This window comes from Garra rufa, chromosome 9, assembly GCF_049309525.1.
Source record: "Garra rufa chromosome 9, GarRuf1.0, whole genome shotgun sequence".
NCBI classification, from domain to species: domain Eukaryota; kingdom Metazoa; phylum Chordata; class Actinopteri; order Cypriniformes; family Cyprinidae; genus Garra; species Garra rufa.
This window is the reverse complement of record NC_133369.1, coordinates 1,182,595-1,202,025: the sequence shown is the minus strand read 5'-3', so window position 1 is coordinate 1,202,025 and position 19,431 is coordinate 1,182,595. Positions and strand designations below refer to the sequence as shown.

Sequence of the window (19,431 nt, the reverse complement as noted above, 5' to 3'; positions counted from 1 at the left end):
CTGAAACTGGGGGCAGTTGTAACACGTTTAATGCCTTCGGTCATAAGATGGAGTGATGACATTTGGAACACGATCAAAGGAGGACCATTTCTTACATGTCTACTATTTTTGTTGTAGAGTTGACGACTTTGAACTTAAAGGTTGCTGGTTACAAGTTAACACGGATGAGTTGGCAACACTTTAAAAGCTGGGAAAGCTCAGTATTAAAGCAATGTTTGAGGTGCGTTTGGGATGGAGTTGATTTACCAACTTTTGCGAAGGTAGCATTGACTTACTGCTTTATTTAAACATGAGTATTGTTTCTAAATGTAAATAGTTATTAGTACTGGACCTAATACTGGATCATTTATTGGATAATTCCTTCCTTAGATCATATAGTAAGGTGTTTATGCAAGTAGTAAATGTGGCGATATTTATATTTATCAAATACAGACGGAAAAAAAAAACGTAAGTAAAGAATATTACAATTTAAATGTGCCGTACTGGATAATTTGATTTCTTTACTCGAATTAAAATGTAGTTTTTGTGACACTAAAAAAAAGTGTTAAATACTGTCTCCAAAAAGTACATCTAAGTGTTTATTACCATAAAATGTTATGAATTTAATTTCTGTAAGTATTTAATCAGGTTTTAATTTCTATCAAACCAGAGATCTTGACACCTGTCCACATAGGTACACTAGATGGCAGCAGCAGTAAAAAATAAAGATGAACCTGGAGCACAAAACCAGTCTTGAGTAGCACATGTTTGTAGCAATAGGCAAAAATACATTGTATTGGTCAAAAATAAATAAATACTACTTTTATGCCAAAAATAATTAGGATATTAAGATCATGTTCCATGACGATATTTTGTACATTTAGTAATCATACTGTAAACTTCTACAGAACTTCATTCTGACAACTTTAAAAGCGATTTACACTATATTTTATATTTTTTGCACCCTCAGATTGCAGATTATCAAATAAACCAAATATTGTTTCTCATCCTAACAAACCATACATCAATAGAAATCTTATTTATTCAGCTTTTAGATAATGTATAAATTTAAATAAATAAAAAATCGACCCTTATGATTGGATTTGTCATCCAGGGTCACAACTAAGATGTTTTAGGGGTGTTTTTAGCTCTATATTGGTATAAAGCTTTGTTTAATTTAACAGTCTAGGATGTTTGCCAATATTTAAACTGGACTGTACTTTTAAATATAAGTAACTTTTGGTATTCCTGCTATATTTTCTTTATATAATGTTTTTTTTTCTGCATAAATAAAAAGTACTTAGTCTGACACGTTTACAGCAGCGCCTCTGGCGGACCGTGAGCGTATTGCGAATGTAATACTTTTAAAATATTACGTAGGATAAATCATTATAGATTAATTAAGATATTTTTAAAATAAGAATAACATTTAAACAAAATATATCGTATATTTAAAATAAATGTAATTAATGATAAAGACAAGGCGACCGTTAGGATCCGCGTGCAGTATTTAGCGCGGGAACTGTGCGAGCGCGTGTTCAACTATATTGAGTTCAGTCAGATATTAAAACCTTGATATCCGCATCTTCACACATCTAAATTGGTGAGTTGGAAACAATTACTCTTACTAAACTTAAATCATGGTTGTTTTTAATGTTTGTGAACGTTAATATGAACGCTAGGTTAAAATACCGCTCATGTTTGAATGCTGAGGCGGATTTAAATCGAGTGAAATCGCGTTCGCGTTCATTAAAACTCGACATAAATTGAGCAAAACCATCGATTACGGGATTAGTACACCTGAAATCAAACTTTAAATAAAAAACCTGTTAGTTACTCATCCTAGACTGGCAGAAAAACAGGTTATTCTGGTTCACCAACCGAAAGAAAACTAAACGATCTTAACCTGGCCTTCAACTTTGCAGCTCAGTCATTCTTATGACCGTCATAAAAGCTGGAATATAAATAGATTCGCGATGTTGTCATTGAGAAACATGATTCACGTCCTGTTGATAAGGCCTGTGTGCAATATGAAGGTCATCAAGAGCTGCAGTACAAAAATAAATTAAAATAAGTCAGTGTTATGATATCACTTTTTTTTTTCATGCACCTGTCGAGTTTGAGATTTTGGGCTTTTTGGTGTTTCATAAAGTGTTTTTTCAGACTAGTGGAAAGAAAACATCCTAAAGACACTGTTAAGTGTTTCTTTTATAGCATTTTATCTATTTGTGTCAATAGATTTAAATTACAATCCATATTTTTTAAGACCCAAGTTTTTTCACCTACACTGAGCCATAAATCTCCACTTCAGTAACACTTACACACACCAAACTTCACATTTTTATTCCTGTCTATATCCTGAAGGTTTTTACAGAGGGATTTGTTCATACAGAATTTGCTTGGTTTTATACAACAAATTTATTTCCCCAAAAATGGTAAAAAAATACATTGTTTTCTGTCTGTGCTAAGTTTTTTCTGATTTATGGAATGACAAAATTAGATTTTCCCATCTGTAAAAATGTTTGACTCTTAATATGTAAAAAAAAAATCAAATAAGACTTTATTTGGTGTTTATATTTTTGTATTAGAAATGTATTCAAATTAGCACATATTTCATTAAATAATGCTCATTCGTATATTTAAACCTAGCATTTTAGAAAACTTGTAATACAAAAAAATATTTGCAATTATCAATGCAATTAATCAACTGGGTAAGTAAGGTGATAACTATTAGTTATTTTTTTACCCTATTCATGAGTCTTTCAGATGTTTTCTTTCCACTAGTCTGGAAAAAAAAAAAAACTTTTTAAAAAGTCCCAAATCTCAAACTTACTTTAAACCTAGCATTTAAAAAAAAACTTGTAATACAAATAATATTTGCAATTATCAATGTAATCAATCAACTGGGTAAGTAAGAGGATAAATATTAGTATTTTTTTTTGCCCTATTCACCTGCAGTGTCTCGCCTTAAATCGTACAGCTGTTTTTGCTCAATTCTGGTGTCAAAATAATGTCAAACCTCGTTTTGCTGAAGATTTAAGTCTCAAAGCGTAATATTTAAAATGCATAGTATGTTTATGCTGCTCTAAAGATCTGTCTTTCCAATACGTTTAAAGACAAAAAAAAAAAACTTTTTAGAATTAATATGTGATCTTGGATCACAAAACCAGTCATAAACTGAGATTTATGCATCATCTGAAAGCTGAATAAGCTTTCCATTGATGCACAGTCTTTTAGGATAGGACAATAATTGGCTGAGATGCTATTTGAGAGTGAAAAATATCTAAATATTGAGAAAATCGCCTTTAAAGTTGTCCAGATGAAGTTCTTAGCAATGCATATTACTAATCAAAAATTACGTTTTGATATTTATGGTAGGAAATTTACAAAATATCTTCATGGAACATGATCCTAATATCCTAAGGATTTTTGTCATTAAAGAAAAATCTATAATTTTGACGCATACAATGTATTTTTGGCTATATCTATGCTACTTGATCCAGGGTTGCATATAATAAAATAAGAATTTGCAGTAGGTTATGTAAATAAACTCACATTTGCACACACAAAAAGTGCATCTTTATGGATTGCGTGTCCCGTCAACATGTTTAAATAGTTTTGCAATGTTTTGCCATTGATTTACCAATGATATCCAAACCTAAACAATAACTTGCATGGCCAACTATAGATAAATATGAGATAAAATCATTCCGTTGCCTGTGCAAGTTGTGGAAGAGCTTTATTTGGAAACCTCTGCAGGAAATCATGTAGATAAAGTTAGAATGCGTGTTCGGTTAGTCGATTTTTTGCAGGCCGATGCCTAAAGATTAATGAATGCTCATCTGTATTTTTGGAGCATATGATTATTTTCAACAAAGTGATAAAAGCTCTTCACCTACTTGGCTTTTTCATGTTGTTTACAGCGGTGTTTAGCCACCGTGTTCCTGGAGTTCCACCAGTGATGCACATGTTGGACGTGTCCCTAATCAAACACACCTGAAACACATACACACTTTGTACTTTTGAGGACCTCATGGAACACGGTTGGTACGCACTGTTTTATTTCACGGTTGATATAAGTTTCCATTGATAAAATATTGTTAATTAAAAAAAAAAAAAAGTCCAATTGAAATAAAATAAAAATGTCCTTAAGGCAGGACACTGCAGGTGAATAGGGTAAAAAAATAAAAATAGTTATTACCTTACTTATTCAGTTGATGAATTACATTAATAATTGCAAACATATTTTGTATTACAAGTTTTCTAAAATGTTAGGTTTTAATATGCAAATGAGCCATTATTTAATGAAATATGTGCTAATTTGCTATTTGTAGTACAAGAATCTAAACACTAGATGAAGTCAGTTTCAAAATTCTTCATTCAGATGTTTTTTTACAGAATCAAATTTTTGTCACTGCATAATTCGAAAAAATACATAAAACAGACAGAAAATGATCTATTTTCACAATTTTTGGGAAATAAAATGTATATCATTAAGCAAGTTATTATCCTTCAGGATACAGACAGGAATACAAATATAAAGTTTGGTGTGTGTAAATGCGTCCGAAGTGGAGATTTATGGCTCAGTGTAGGAGAAAGAAACTAATGTTGAGTAAACGGCCTTTAAGGTGAGACACTGCAGGTGAATAGGGTAAAAAAATTAGCTAATAGTTATCACCTTACTTATTCATTTGATTAATTACATTACTAATTGCACATTTTTTTTGTATTACAAGTTTTCTATAATGTTAGGTTTTAATATGCAAATGAGCCATTATTCAATGAAATATGTGCTAATTTGCAATTTCTAGTACAAGAATCTAAACACTGGATGTAGTCAGTTTCAAAATTCTTAATATTTTTGACATATGTGATCCTGGACCACAAAACCAGTCTTAAGTCGCTGGGGTATATTTGTAGCAATAGCCAAAAATACATTGTATGGGTCAAAATTAGTGATTTTTCTTTTATGCCAAAAATCATTAGGGAATAAAGTAAAGATCATGTTCCATGAAGATTTTTTTTGTAAAATTCCTACTATAAATATATCAAAATGTAATTTTTGATTAGTAATATGCATTTTTAAGAGCTTAATTTGGACAACTTTAAAGGTGATTTTCTCAGTATTTTGATTTTTTTGCATCCTCAGATTCCTGATTTTCAAATAGATGTATCTCGGCCAAATATTGTCCTATCTTAACAAACCATATATCAATAGAAAGCTTATTTATTGAGCTTTCATATGATGTATACATCTCAGTTTTGTAAAATTTTACCTTATGACTGGTTTTGTGGTCCAGGGTCACATATTACATGTGTTTGTTTACAGAATCAAATTTTTGTCATTCCATAATTCAGAGAATACTTAGAACTGACAGAAAACAATATATTTTCACAATTTTAGGGGGAATAAAATGTATATAATCAAGCAAATTATATATGAATTACATAGAGTGGTTATGACGTCACTTTGTCGGCAAAAACCCGAAAGCGAGTTAGCATTTTAACACTTCCGGTTCCATCGTCCCAAAGTCAATGGGTTTTTTGAATGGGATTTTGGTTAAATCCCTTAAATAAGGTCCCTGGTTAACACAAGCTCCAGATACTTTCACATTTTATTGTACGACATAAAACACAACAGTTACACCCCACTAGGGTTGGGTCGATAGACGATGCCATCTCCGCTCTTGAAAAACACACTTAATCACACCATATAGCCAAATGAAATGCATGCTTTCAATTTCCGCATCTTTACTTATTTTATTATTATTATTATGAAGAAATAATAACAAGGAAGTTGTTAGCGATCACAATACAAATTACAGTGAACTCCAAACGAATTGCACGAACTAGTTCGTTTACATTAATAAATGAGGCATACAAAAACAGCAGGAAAAAAATCGAAATAATTTTAATTAAATTAGATTAAATAAACCACACCAAATATGCCTTTTTCATGGTTTTACCATAACGAACCGAGCTTGGAACAAAAAACAAGAGAATATATTTTTTTCTATCAAAATACGAATGTACAATACAAAGCCTAGTATACATTATAAATAACACTTTATCATTCAAATGCATTGGGAATATGGAAACAGTTGGATTTGTGCCGAATTCCAGAGGTACGTGAGCCCAACGCCTGCTATTTTTAGTTTCGCTTTGTTTTGGTTTCTTAACTTTATATATTTAGTTTCATTCCTGTTCTGTTCTGAATACCGTTACATTTAAATGATTGGTTTTGGAGTCAGTGTAACTAACTTATAGCTATGTTTATAGTGTTTATAATGGTAATACATAATAATATTTCGCTTGATTTGGTATTATTTCTGATATTACACTTTCTCTCTAAACATTCCGCTGCTCATTAAAGCAGCTGTTGTAACCAGCGGAGACTCTGGGTTCATACCATGAGGTAAATTCATATTACCATTATTTCATGTAAACACCACATTTAGCCGCTTTGAAACTGTTCTGATGCATAGAAGCCACGTTTCCGTGCTTGAAGCCACGTTAAAATTAAATGTTTACGGCCACATAAGGCTGTTAGAAAGCAGAAAGCTGAGGATTTTCTAGAAGCAAAGATAAAATAACATTTTGTGTTACCACTCTAACAAAATAATAGTTGAAATATGGGACTTTATTCACTAAAATAACTTTAATATTACCATAATCAAAAACTTGCTCACTCTGCTGTTATTTAATCATTTTATGCATTCGATTTTTATTGAATGCCACGTGGAGACTCGTTTTCAATTAAAATATCCATATTAATCAAAGATTTATTGACTTTTAAATGGACCTTATTTCGAAATGTACAGATATTGGTGCATTCATATGGGTTTCAGTTATGATTATTTAATTTATTGACTCCTTACTGTTTATTACTATTGTTTAATTTCAGTTTTATTTTGGCTCTAGATTTGAATTTATTATGAATTTATACAGAGTAAATCCTTTATACTTTTTAGTTCTGCCGTTTGTATTTTGTATTTAGGCTTCAAAATTCATACAAGTTATATTATTTTGTGAGGATTACCTTGATGGACAAAACGTATAAGTTTCATGAAGTATGGTTGAACACAGAGCTTACTTTTCACGATAATCCAAAACCATATGGAAAAATCCTATTGCCTTTTTGTTAAGGGAACCACTTCAATGCTAGCAGTCGATCAACCTACAAAGTATGAAAAAAAATAAGTATTGTAAATTAAATCTATTGACACAATAGATAAAATGCTATAAAAAGAAACACTTGACAGTATCTTTTGGATGTTTTTTTTCCACTAGTCTGAAAAAACACTTTTTAAAAAGCCACAAATCTCAAACTTCTCAGAGCGTCTCCCCTTAAATCAAGATGCATTACGAGATGCAACATGAAAAGATATTTAGTTTCCATGAGAAACAACAAAATTATAAAATGCTGAAATTTTAAGAATTGCACCATAAATAAAATCAACACACGATATTCAATTGATATGAGCTCTTAAACACAACATGCCTAATATTAGGAGTGAGCAGAATGTTATTCTAGATTCTAGATCTAAAACACTCTAGATTATGATTGTGGGACGTGCGAATGCTTGTTTTGAAATGGCCAGTTGCAACAGGTGTTTTGTCATTTCGTTTTTCTGGCACGAGTTTTTTCTTTTTTTTTTCTTTTACTATCGTGTTGGTGATAAGATGGTGTCCTCAGTGTCTGTCTCGGACTGTCTCGACCTTCAATAAACACTGGCTTATCAAACGCATTTACAACCCTGTGATTCAATCACTATGATTCAGACACTGATCTAGACTTCTTCCACTCAGGACGTTCAGATCCTAATAAAGTGAATGTTCACTATGAACATACTAATTACGTTACTTGGTTACTTTTTATGGAAAGTAATGCGTATGTTACTTTTGCGTTACTTTTTAAATCTGGGCAGGGCTTGCTTGTTTGTTTTTAATTTAAAAAGTTCTATTTTTGTCAAACGTAAAAGCCTTTTTACACCAAAAGCCTAAGGCTTAGAGAAAAGTAAATTGCCATCTGTACAGTAGACCGCAGAAGAAAAAAAGTCAACTCTTCAGAAATAAAAAAGGGAAACAAATGTTCGATTATCTTGAGTAATCTTTGCTTATTAGTATGGATGAATTGGATCATCGAAGGTCAGCCGCAAAGACATCGGTTAATAAAATGAGATTAAATACATAAAGGATATTTCTATTATTTAACATATTTAATTACTGCAGGTTTGCGTTGAATTTAACTGTTTTGATTAATTTTTGAAGTACACTGTATCTGTTTTTAGCGAATGAGATGAATTAATGCATGTTCACATTTATTCTAGAACTAACGTAACATTTCGACATGGGGACAGGAGAGCTTTTAATCAATAAATGGGGGCAAAAGTAATGCGTTACTTTACTAGCTACTTGGAAAAAGTACTTAAAGTACTTACTTTTTACTTAACTTGCGTTAGTTGTAATGCATTACCCCCAACACTGACAACCAATATGTGACCCAAGACCACAAAACCAGTCGTAAAATCACCTTTAAGTTTGTCCAAATTAAGTTCTTAGCAATGCATATTACTCAGAAATTAAGTTAGATATATTTGCTCTAGGAAGTTTACAAATATCTTCATGGAACATGATCTTAATATCCTAATGATTTTTGGCATAAAAGAAAAATGTATAATTTGGACCCATACCATGTATTTATATTGGCTACAATTGTATCCGTGCTACTTAAGACTGGTTTTGTGCACCAATATAATCTAGTCTATAATTATAATATAGTCTGTATTGATCCAGTAGATCGTTTCACATGGTTTTAAAACCAAGAGAGTATTTTACATCAACAACAAACATAAAACTATGTCCCACTGCAAAAATGCTTTTCTTACTTAGACTTTTTGTCTTGTTTCCAGCCAAAATATCTAAAAATTCTTAAATCAAGAAGGATTTTCTAGACGAGTAAAAATGGTCTTGTTTTCAGAAAAAAGCCCAAGTCAAAATTAAGTGAGTTTTTGCTCAGAACAAGCTTAATAATCTTATTTCAAACGGAAAACAAGATTATTTTGCTCACCCCATTGGCAGATTATTTTGCTTGTTTCAAAGCAAAAACACTTAGTTTTGACTTGTTTTTTCTGAAAACAAGATTTTTTTTTTTACTCATCTAGGAAATCCTTCTTGATTTAAGAATTTTGAGATATTTTGGCTGGAAACAAGACAAAAAGTCAAAGTAAGAAAAGTATTTTTTTTTTTGCAGTGAGTGTCTGCGGAGAATTGTATATTAGTAATGGAAACGTAAGGGGAATTACACAAGTAGCTACTTGTTGATGTGACTGAAAGCAATATAGTAATTAGCTTATCTGGTTAAGTTCTCTGTGCTAGGCACTGCTGAGATAATAAACCAGGACAAGCCGCACATGATCGTGACGTTACAGAAAAACATTTCAGCAATAGCGAGAATTCTCACAAAAGCGATAAACAGTCTGAATTGATTGGGATTGATGAATGCTTCACGGTGTTGATTGACTTTTCTACTAGAGTCGAGTCTGCTTTATTGATCACATTGCTTTGAGTCACAACCTTGATTGTTTGTTAATTTACATAGAATTAAAAAGTTTGATCACTTTAGTTTTTCAGTCAAAAGTCAATTTATCTGACTGATTTTGTTTAGATAAATTCACAGCAAGACTGTTTTCTGCATGAAGTCTGAAAAAACAATAAAAGGCAAACAAATACAAAATAGAAGGTAGTATAGATTGAAAAGAATTAGATTACTTTTGAGTAGATCTCCGTGTTGTGCTTAAGAACCGCACAGAAACCTTGCTAGTTTAAGAAACCATGCTAAAAAATGGTGTAGAAACAATTTTCACTCAGAAATTGCAGGTAAATTTACAAAGAAACAGCAAGTAATGCATTCAAATTAAATAAGAAATTTTGAAGCAGATAATTTGTTTTATTTACAACTAGCATCCCCAAAAAATGTATTTATTTTGCACAAACATTTAAAATTTTAATGAAACGTCAGTGTTTAATAAACAGTTAAATGTTACAAAAATATAGTAACAATTACTTTTTTTAACACAATAATACCAATAAATTGCTCAACAAATTACTGGAATAATTCTACTGTTGTAAATACAAAAATGTGTGTTTATCATTTAATTTTCATAAAACATTTATCAAATAGAATAGCTATTGTCGAAATATTTTGAGAATAATTTCGACTTTATTTTTTAAATATTTAGACTTTCTTCTCATAATTTGGTGAATAAAGTCGAAATATTACGGAAAAAAAGTCAAAATATTTCGAAAAAGTCAAAATTATGAAAATAAATGAGAAATATTATGAGAATAAAGTCAAAGTATTTATAAAAGAAAGATGAAATTACAAGAATAAATTTGAAATATGTTGAGAATGAAGTAAAAATTTTATATTTATTTAATATTACAAGAATAAATCGAAAATATTACGAGAATAAAATTTAAATACTTAGAAAAAGTCGAAATTGCAAAAATAAAGTTGAAATATTTTGACTTTATTCTCGTAATTAATATTTCAACATTATTTTTGTAATTTCGACTTTTTCAAATAAAGTTGAATTTTAGAGAATAAAGTTGCAAAAATAGTAAGAGAATAAAGTTTAAATATTACAATACAGTATAAAGCCGAAATATTTTGACTATTCTCGTAATATTTCGACTTTATTTTTGTAATTTAGTTTTTTTCAAATAAAGCTGAAATTACGAGAATAAAGTCGAAATTAAGGGAATAAAGTTAAAATATTATGAGAATAAAATATTTTGAGAATGAAGTCGAAATTACAAAAATAAAGTAATATTTCAACTTTATTTTTGTAATTTCAGTTTTTTCAAAAGTCGAAATATTACGAGAATAAAGTGGAAATAAAGTTGAATTATTTTGAGAATAAAGTTGAAATATTACAAGAATAAAGCCGAAATATGATCATTTACTCATTTGCCTGCATGATTTAGTTTCTTCTGTGGAACACAAAGATATTTTAAAGAACGTTGGGAATTGGGGACAAAAACCACCCAGACATTTCTCAAAGTATCTTCTTTTGTTTTCCACAGAATAAAGAAAAAAATTGGAATCATTGATAGTTTTTTTTTTATATGAAATATGAATTCTCTCCATAATGTCTGCTTGAGCGTCTAATCTTCATCCGTTTTCTCAGGCAGCTCTAATTAGTTAAAGTAACAGTCATCCTTCCCGTTCCTCAAAGGTCATTCACCTTTTCCTCGTTTTACTGTGCTGGATTTGTCTGTTTGCGGGTTTATAGGCTCACAGGTATGCCCATAATGATAGGGACCATATAATTTGAGTCCTTGGTCGCTTGGTACGGCCTGGTGTAATGACTTCAACAGAGATAATATTGCCTCACCTAAAGTAGCCTACAGTGGCTTTGCACTTTATCACCCTTGAACCAATTGCTAAACAGCATGGGGGCAGTTGTTTTGTTCTCAGCAGATGTAGATTGACAGGTCAAGGTTCAGGAGTTCAACCGCATGAATGCTTGTTATAAATAGGGGCCGTGTCAATGACAGACGCGAGTCTCTCACGGCTTCAGTCCGCATGAGGTTTGACTTCTAGAAGGTAGAGCGAGTGTTCAGAGACAAACATGGATTGCGAATGCGATTGTTTAGCGTACGGTAACGGACAGTCAAACGCCATACTCTTCAACATCCTCAGCCGAGGCGAGTCCGCTCAAAACGAGCCGAATTATAAGCGGGTTCCTCAGATGTGCCACTGCGAGAACCGCAGGAAAGTCTGTCTGAAAACGCCCAACGAGACGTGTCAGGTGGCATCAGACGTGCTGGTCAAGACCATGCACTTTATGAAGAGTTTGCCGGCGTTCCAGCAGCTCCCGCCTAAAGACCAGCTGTCGCTGCTGCAGAACTGCTGGGCCCCGCTTTTCATTCTGGGTCTGGCCCAGGACCGGGTTCGCTTCGACGTCCACGACACTCCGGCGCCCAGCATGCTCAAGAGAATTCTGCTCAACAGCCAAGAGACGATGAGCTCCGATCGAGAGCAGCCCACGTTGGCCGGCGTACAGACGCTCAAAGCCTGCCTCAAGAAGTTCTGGAGTCTGGATTTAAGCCCCAAGGAGTACGCTTATCTGAAAGGCACTGTCATTTTTAATCCAGGTATGTTTTTCAAAATGTATAATGTCTTATTTATATGTAAATGTTTTTTTGTTTTTTCTACAATTTTTATTTTCAAACATTGTCATACAGGTTGAGACAACTGTTAAATCTTTTCATTCTAACTGGATAAATAAATAAAAACAAAATAAATAAATAATTAAATAAAAAATAATAATGGTAATAACAATACATAAATGAACACAAAGATATATGTAAATGTTTTTTTATGTGAAAAAAAAAACTAATTGTTTAAAATAATTGAGAATAAAATAAATTAAATGAATATATTTTATTTTAAATTTATTTAAATAATTTAAAATATAATTTTAATAAAATATATATTCAGTTCTTAAGAATTAATATTTTTAAAAATATAATTTAATAAATAATTATTAATTCTAAAGAAAATTATTTATAATGTATTTGTAATTTATATATATATATATATATATATATATAATTTATCATTTAATTTTTATAAAACATATTTATTAAAAACAATATCTACTGTCGAAATTACGAGATAAATTTTAAATATAAAGAATAAAGTCTAAATATTTTGGGAATAAAGTCTAAATATTTTGAAAATAAAGTCAAAATTATGAGAATGAAGTCAATTATGAGAATAAAGTCTAAATATTTTCAGAATAAAGTCAAAATTATGAGAATAAAGTGAAAATTATGAGAATAAAGTCTAAATATTTCCGGAATAAAGTCTAAATATTTTAAGAATAAAGTCAAAATTATGAGAATAAAGTCAAAATTACGAGAATAAAGTCTAAATATTACGAGATTAAAGTCAAAATATTTTTTTAAATAAAGTCGAAATTACGAGAATAAAGTCAAAATTATGAGAATAAAGTCAAAGTATTTTAATAATAAAGTCAAAATTATAAGAATAAAGTCTAAATATTTTAAGAATAAAGTCTAAATTATGAGAATAAAATCTAAATTATGAGAATAAAGTCAAAATTATGAGAATAAAGTCAAAATTATGAGAATAAAGTCAAAATTACGAGAATAAAGTCTAAATATTACGAGATTAAAGTCAAAATATTTTTTTAAATAAAGTCGAAATTACGAGAATAAAGTCAAAATTATGAGAATAAAGTCAAAGTATTTTAAGAATAAAGTCAAAATTATAAGAATAAAGTCTAAATATTTTAAGAATAAAGTCTAAATTATGAGAATAAAATCTAAATTATGAGAATAAAGTCAAAATTATGAGAATAAAGTCAAAATATTTTAAGAATAAAGTCAAAATTATGAGAATAAAGTCTAAATTATGAGAATAAAGTCCAAATATTTCAAGAATAAAGTCTAAATTATGGGAATAAAGTCAAAATTATGAGAGTAAAGTCTAAATATTTCGGGAATAAAGTCTAAATTTTAAGAATAGTCTAAATATTACGAGATTAAAGTCTAAATATTTTAAGAATAAAGTCGAAATGTTTCGAAAATGAAGTCAAAATATTATGAGAATAACCTCACAAAATTTCAAAAATAAAGTTGATACATTTCAAGGATAAAGTTGCAATTACGAGAATAAAGTCAAATTATTTTGAGAATAAAGTTGAAAAATAATATATATACACACACATCTGATTGAATTTAGCCATAGATTTGACAATGCACTCACCTGTCATTTTCCATCCGCAGATGTTCCAGGTCTGAAGGCATCTCTGTTCATCGAGGGTCTGCAGTATGAAGCTCAGCACGCCCTGAAGGAGGTCCTGGTGCCTCTTTATCCAGAGGATAGAGGGCGATTTGCTCGTATCCTCCTCACCGCATCTACTTTAAAGACCATCACTCCCAGCCTCATCACGGAGCTCTTCTTTCGGCCGGTCATCGGTCAGACAGATCTGCTGGACTTGTTGATTGACATGCTCTTCTCAAGGTAGCGAACCAAAGAGGATTCCAAAAGACATTATTCTCTCCAGTGTTCATGGGGAAAACACACAAAGTGTTTGACTTTAGTTACAGACTTTAGCACATGTTTATTGTTTACACAGTTTAATGAAATGACTGCACCTTTGTAATGGTTATTTAGGTCACAAGTATGTGATTTATTGATTGTTGCCTTTCTTTTTGTTTGGAAGCACCGTTGTAGCTTTTTTTGTATGGGATGAAACTACAAAGAGTTCCTTGATAAAACTCTCTAGAAAAGATTTCCTACGGGAGGTTCATGTATTGTCTCTGTGAGAAACCATGAGGAAATGTTCAGAAATATACTGCAATTAAATCTATTTTTTCACATTTTGGCACTATCACCCTGACTCGTGTGTTTGTCGTGTACTTCTAAATCACTAATTTTGTAATTAGAACAATTCTCACTGTATTTTTTTTGAGCACACAAGAGAAAGCCTAAAACAATTTAAACAATGTACATCAGCTGCAAAAACTGTTTAGACACTAACAACGTATTTAAAAATGTGTAAAGATCATTATCAAAGAACATGCAAAAAGAATTTTGTTGAGTTTGAAATGCTAAAACAATAGGTCTAGTGTTAAAAAGATATACCCTCGGTTTCACAGACAAGGTTTAAGCCTAGTCCCAGACTTAAATGTAAATCTGAATTGTTTCAACTGAAAGAAACTTGCACTTATTGATCTTAAAATATATCAGTGTGTTTGTTTTGTCTCAAGATGCACACCAGTAATGTTTTTTCTAAGGCATATTTATAAAAATTACTTAAATGTCCTAATTGAACTATGGCCTAACCCTGGATTAGTCTAAGCCCTGTCTGTGAAACCAGGCCCTAGTGTTTATTATACGCCGAACACATAACTTGGCCTGACCTTCCATTTCCAGTAAGATGATAACGTAAATTATTTACAGGAATAGTTCACCCAAAAATTAAAATGTGCTCACCTTCAGGTCATCCAAGATTTAGATGAGTGTTTCTTCATCAGATTTGTATAAATGTGTCATTCCATCACTGTCTCACCAATGAATCCTCTGGAGTGAATGGGTGCCGTCAGAATGAGAGTCCAAACAGCTGATAAAAACATCACAATAATCCACACCACTCCAGTTCATCAGTTAACATCTTGAGAAGATGAACGCTGAAACAAATCCATAATTGAGACATTTTTAACTCAAATACATTGACTCCATAATCCACAATAACGAACGCTTCCTCCAGTGAAAAAGTGCTCTGGTCTGAATCAGGAGAGAAATCTGCACAGATCAAGTACCGTTTACAAGCCAAAACAGCTTTAAACAAATAATGTGGCTGGATTTTGATGTGAGAGACAACAGGAGATGGACTTTTTGACTGGAGGAAGCGTTAATATGAATTACAGACTTAATGTATTTGAGTTAAAAAGGTTTTAATTATGGATTTGTTTCAGCGTTCATTTTCTCAAGATGTGAACTGATGGACTGGAGTGGTGTGGATTATTGTGATGTTTTTATCAGCTGTTTTGACTCTCATTCTGATGGCACCCATTCACTCCAGAGGATCCGTTGGTGAGACAGTGATGCAATTTTCAGCACATTTTCATTTCATTTTAAGAAAAAAATATCATGTCTTAAAGTTGAAATTATGACTTAAATCGTAATTACTAGATACAAAATAAAAATGATGACTTAAAAAGATGACAAAAGATAATGACAAAGATGAAATTATGAGAAAAAAAGTTGAAATTATGACTTGAAGTCAAACTGTAATTTCCGGCTAAAATATAAGTCATAATTTCAAATTTTTATCTTATAATTTTTACTTTTTGATAATTTCAATTTACCTCAATTTTGATGATTTTTTTTTCTTAAATGGAATGAAAATGTGCTGAAATTTGCATCACAATAATCCACACCACTCCAGTCCATCAGTTCACATCTTGAGAAGACGAATGCTGAAACAAATCCATCATTAATACATTTTTAACTAAAGTAATACCCCTTCCTCCAGTGAGAAAGTCCATCTCCTGTTGTCTCTCATATTAAAATCCAGCCACAATATTTGTTTAGAGCTGTTTGGCTGTTTTGTAAACATTACTTGAATTGTGCAGATTTCTCTCCTGATTCAGACCAGACCACTTTTTTTCACTGGAGGAAGAGTTATTATGGATTATAGACTATGTATTTGAGTTAAAAATGTCTTGATGGGTTTGTTTCAGCTTTTGTCTTCTCAAGATGTTAACTGATGGACTGGAGCGGTGTGGATTATTGTGCTGTTTTTATCAGCTGTTTGGACTCTCATTCTGACGGCACCCATTCACTCCAGAGGATCCATTGGTGAGACAGTTCTGGAATGACACATTTATACAAATCTGATGAAGAAACAAACTCATCCTAAATCTTGAATGAGCACATTTTCAGCTAATATTCATTTTTGATTGCTCTGGCCTCTGTTTTCCATGCTATTTTGTAATTGTCAATCTAGTATTTCATTCCATTAGCCGTGTTTGTGTGTCAAAGCATTGCAAACGACAGATTCTGCAGCTTCATGCTTTGTTAGTGTTTCAGGGGTTTTTTTTCTGAAAGGAGTCCGAATTGCGTAATAAAACAAGTTGTGTTTGCTGCTACGTGTGTACCCAGAGGAAGTCTGATGGTGACATTACAGGGTCAGCGGCACAAAGGTGAATGCATTGTTTGCACAGTACGTACTGGCATATTTGTTTTTACAGCAGATGATTGCGCTGCAATTGACTTGAAGAATTTCCATTTCTTTGGTGCTTAAACAGTTGCTTTAGTGATGTCAGGATTTAATTTGAGCAACATATGTGACCCTGGAGCACAAAACCTTGAGTAGCACAGGTATATTTGTTGCAATAGACAAAAATGCATTGATTTTTCTTTTATGCCAAAAATCATTAGGATATTAAGTAAGGGTCATGTTCCATGATATCTTGTAAATTTCCTACTGTAAATATAGCAAAACTTAATTTCTGATTAGTGATATGCATTGCTAAGGACTTCATTTGGACAATTTTAAAGGTGATTTTATCAATATTTAGATCGTTTTGCACCCTCAGATTTTAGATTTTCTCTGCCAAATATTGTCCTATCCTAACAAACCATACACCAATGGAAACTTATTTAGCTTTCAGATGATTTTTAAATCTCAATTTTAAAAAAAAAATTACCCTTTTGACTGGTTTTGTGGTCCAGGGTCACATATGTGTATATATATAAAAAGTAATCATACCCTAAATTGCCTAAAATATCCAGGTTTTGGCTTTGCTTTCCTATTGTTTTCATACTTGATGAAGGTAATGACTTAAACATAGTTCAAAAGGTTTATAAGGTGTATTAAATATAATGTATGAGGACTGTAGAGAGCAACTCAACAATAAATCCAAACTTAAATTTTCTGTTTCAACCATTGCACGTTAAAAAAATTTCATCCAGTTGTCATTTTGAAAGAAAAAAATCATATGCCGTTTTAATTCACAATTGTTTTGAAATTTATATTGCGTTGCACAGAGAAAAAGGGTACGCACATATTACAAAAGTTTACATTCCAATTTCAGAATCTGCAAAATATTTTAGCAAAATAAGAGGAATCATACAGTACAAAATGCATGTTATTGTTTATTTAGTACTGACCTGAATAAGATATTTCACATAGATGTTTACATATAGTCCACAAGAGAAAATAATAGTTGAACTTTTATAAAAGTTTAATTTCTTAATACATTGTTAGTTACCTGAATGATTCACAGCTGTGTTTTTGTTTAGTGATAGTTGTTCATGAGTCCCTTGTTTTTCCTGAACAGTTAAAATGCTTGCCGTTCTTCAGGAAAAACCTTCAGCTCCCACAAAGTATTTGGTTTTCCAGCATTTTTGTGTATTTCTACCCTTTCCAAGAATGACTGTATGATTTTGAGATCCATCTTTTCACACTGAGGACAACTGAGGGACTCATATGCAACTATTACAGAAGGTTCAAACACTCACTGATGCTCCAGAAGGAAAAAAAAAATGCATCAAGAGCTGGGGGGTGAATACTTTTGAAATGAATGAAGATGTGTGCATTTTTCTTATTTTGCCTAAGTATCATATTTTTCATTAATACTGCCCTTCAGATGCTACAAAATATGTTTCCCAGAAAGCAAAATAAGTTAAATTTACCCTGATCTTCAGATTTAAAAGTTTTCACCCCCGGCTCTTAATGCATGGTTTTTCCTTCTGGAGCATCAGTGAGTGTTTGCACCTTCTGTAATAGTTGCATATGAGTCCCTCAGTTGTCCTCAGTGTGAAAGGATGGATCTCAATCAGTCATTATGGGAAAGGGTTCAAATACACAAAAAATACAGACTTGCACATAAACAAAACTAATGACAAACACATAATATAATAATATTAGAACTGAGCATACAACTCATAGCAGGTCTTGCATCAGTGTCTCCAGGTTAAGGTTCCTCCTTTTAGATAGTGTGTACTATAGTGCCCTCTTTTGATGATTAAAGCCAACACACATACAAAAAAAAAGCCATTTTGATGAAGTTTCTAAAGCTTAATGCCTACTTGTTAAAAATATAGCACATGAAATGATGCTTTTTAGAATTATAACATTTGAAACATTCATTCACAATAATCGCAGTGACCTGACTTTCACTATGATGTCAATTTATCTCAAAAATGAAATTGTTTTGGATCTTGCATAAACATTTGAACTCTGGCTATTCGATCCAAACAATCAGAAAGATAAATTTCATCCAATTAATTGGGTCTAAAATGGTTTACAATCTAAAAGCCAAACAAAATGCTAGCACGCCCACGTTAAAAAACATTAAAAAACATTACTATGATTGGTAACCTCCTATTAATACTTAAATACTATATGTTAGATGTCATAAAAGCAGCTTGATTAGTAAAACAAAGCAGTTATTATTACAGTAGGCGGTATAGTGTTAAAAAGGAGGACAGTTGCGAGGGGAATTTTCTGTGGAGTTCACCCCTCCTCCGCAATGTACAACTCCAACAAACACTAGGATTTTATTTCCTTTCTATTGTCAAACCAGCCAAACAAGTTCATAGCACAGTGACCTGAGGGAAACAGAGGGAGGAGGCGGACACCAATGCAATCTTCTGAGAAAAATGCTGCGCGGTAGAGAGAGAAATTTTCTGTGGTTATCACGTATGAGTGTAAAAAATGTTATAGGGGATAGAGAACGTCGTTTTCCAAAACAACACACTCGGGGCAAGACAAAATGATGCAAGTGATGAATAAAGACGGAAAATGAGAGGAAACTCTCTTTTTATTTCAATACAAAAACGTTGCAAAAAAAAAAAAAAAAAAAAAAACTATACAAGTATTTCAAAACTGACAGCAAACAGTC

The 19,431-nt window shown here is 31.7% G+C and overlaps 1 protein-coding gene across 1 annotated transcript; it reads left to right on the top strand.

Annotated features, from left to right (window-relative positions):
- The first annotated feature begins 10,929 nt into the window (after positions 1 to 10,929).
- On the top strand, positions 10,930 to 14,411 carry nr0b2a (nuclear receptor subfamily 0, group B, member 2a). The gene is made up of 2 exons (XM_073847576.1): positions 10,930 to 12,141; positions 13,801 to 14,411. The coding sequence occupies exons 1-2, from the start codon at positions 11,616 to 11,618 to the stop codon at positions 14,040 to 14,042; spliced, it is 768 nt and encodes a 255-aa protein (XP_073703677.1). The 5' UTR covers positions 10,930 to 11,615; the 3' UTR covers positions 14,043 to 14,411.
- The last annotated feature ends 5,020 nt before the right edge of the window (positions 14,412 to 19,431 follow it).

Coding starts and splice junctions, on each gene's coding strand:
- nr0b2a (XM_073847576.1), top strand. CDS start 11,616: ATGGATTGCGAATGCGATTGTTTAGCGTACGGTAACGGACAGTCAAAC. Junction 12,142..13,800: donor CACTGTCATTTTTAATCCAG/GTATGTTTTTCA, acceptor TTCCATCCGCAG/ATGTTCCAGGTCTGAAGGCA.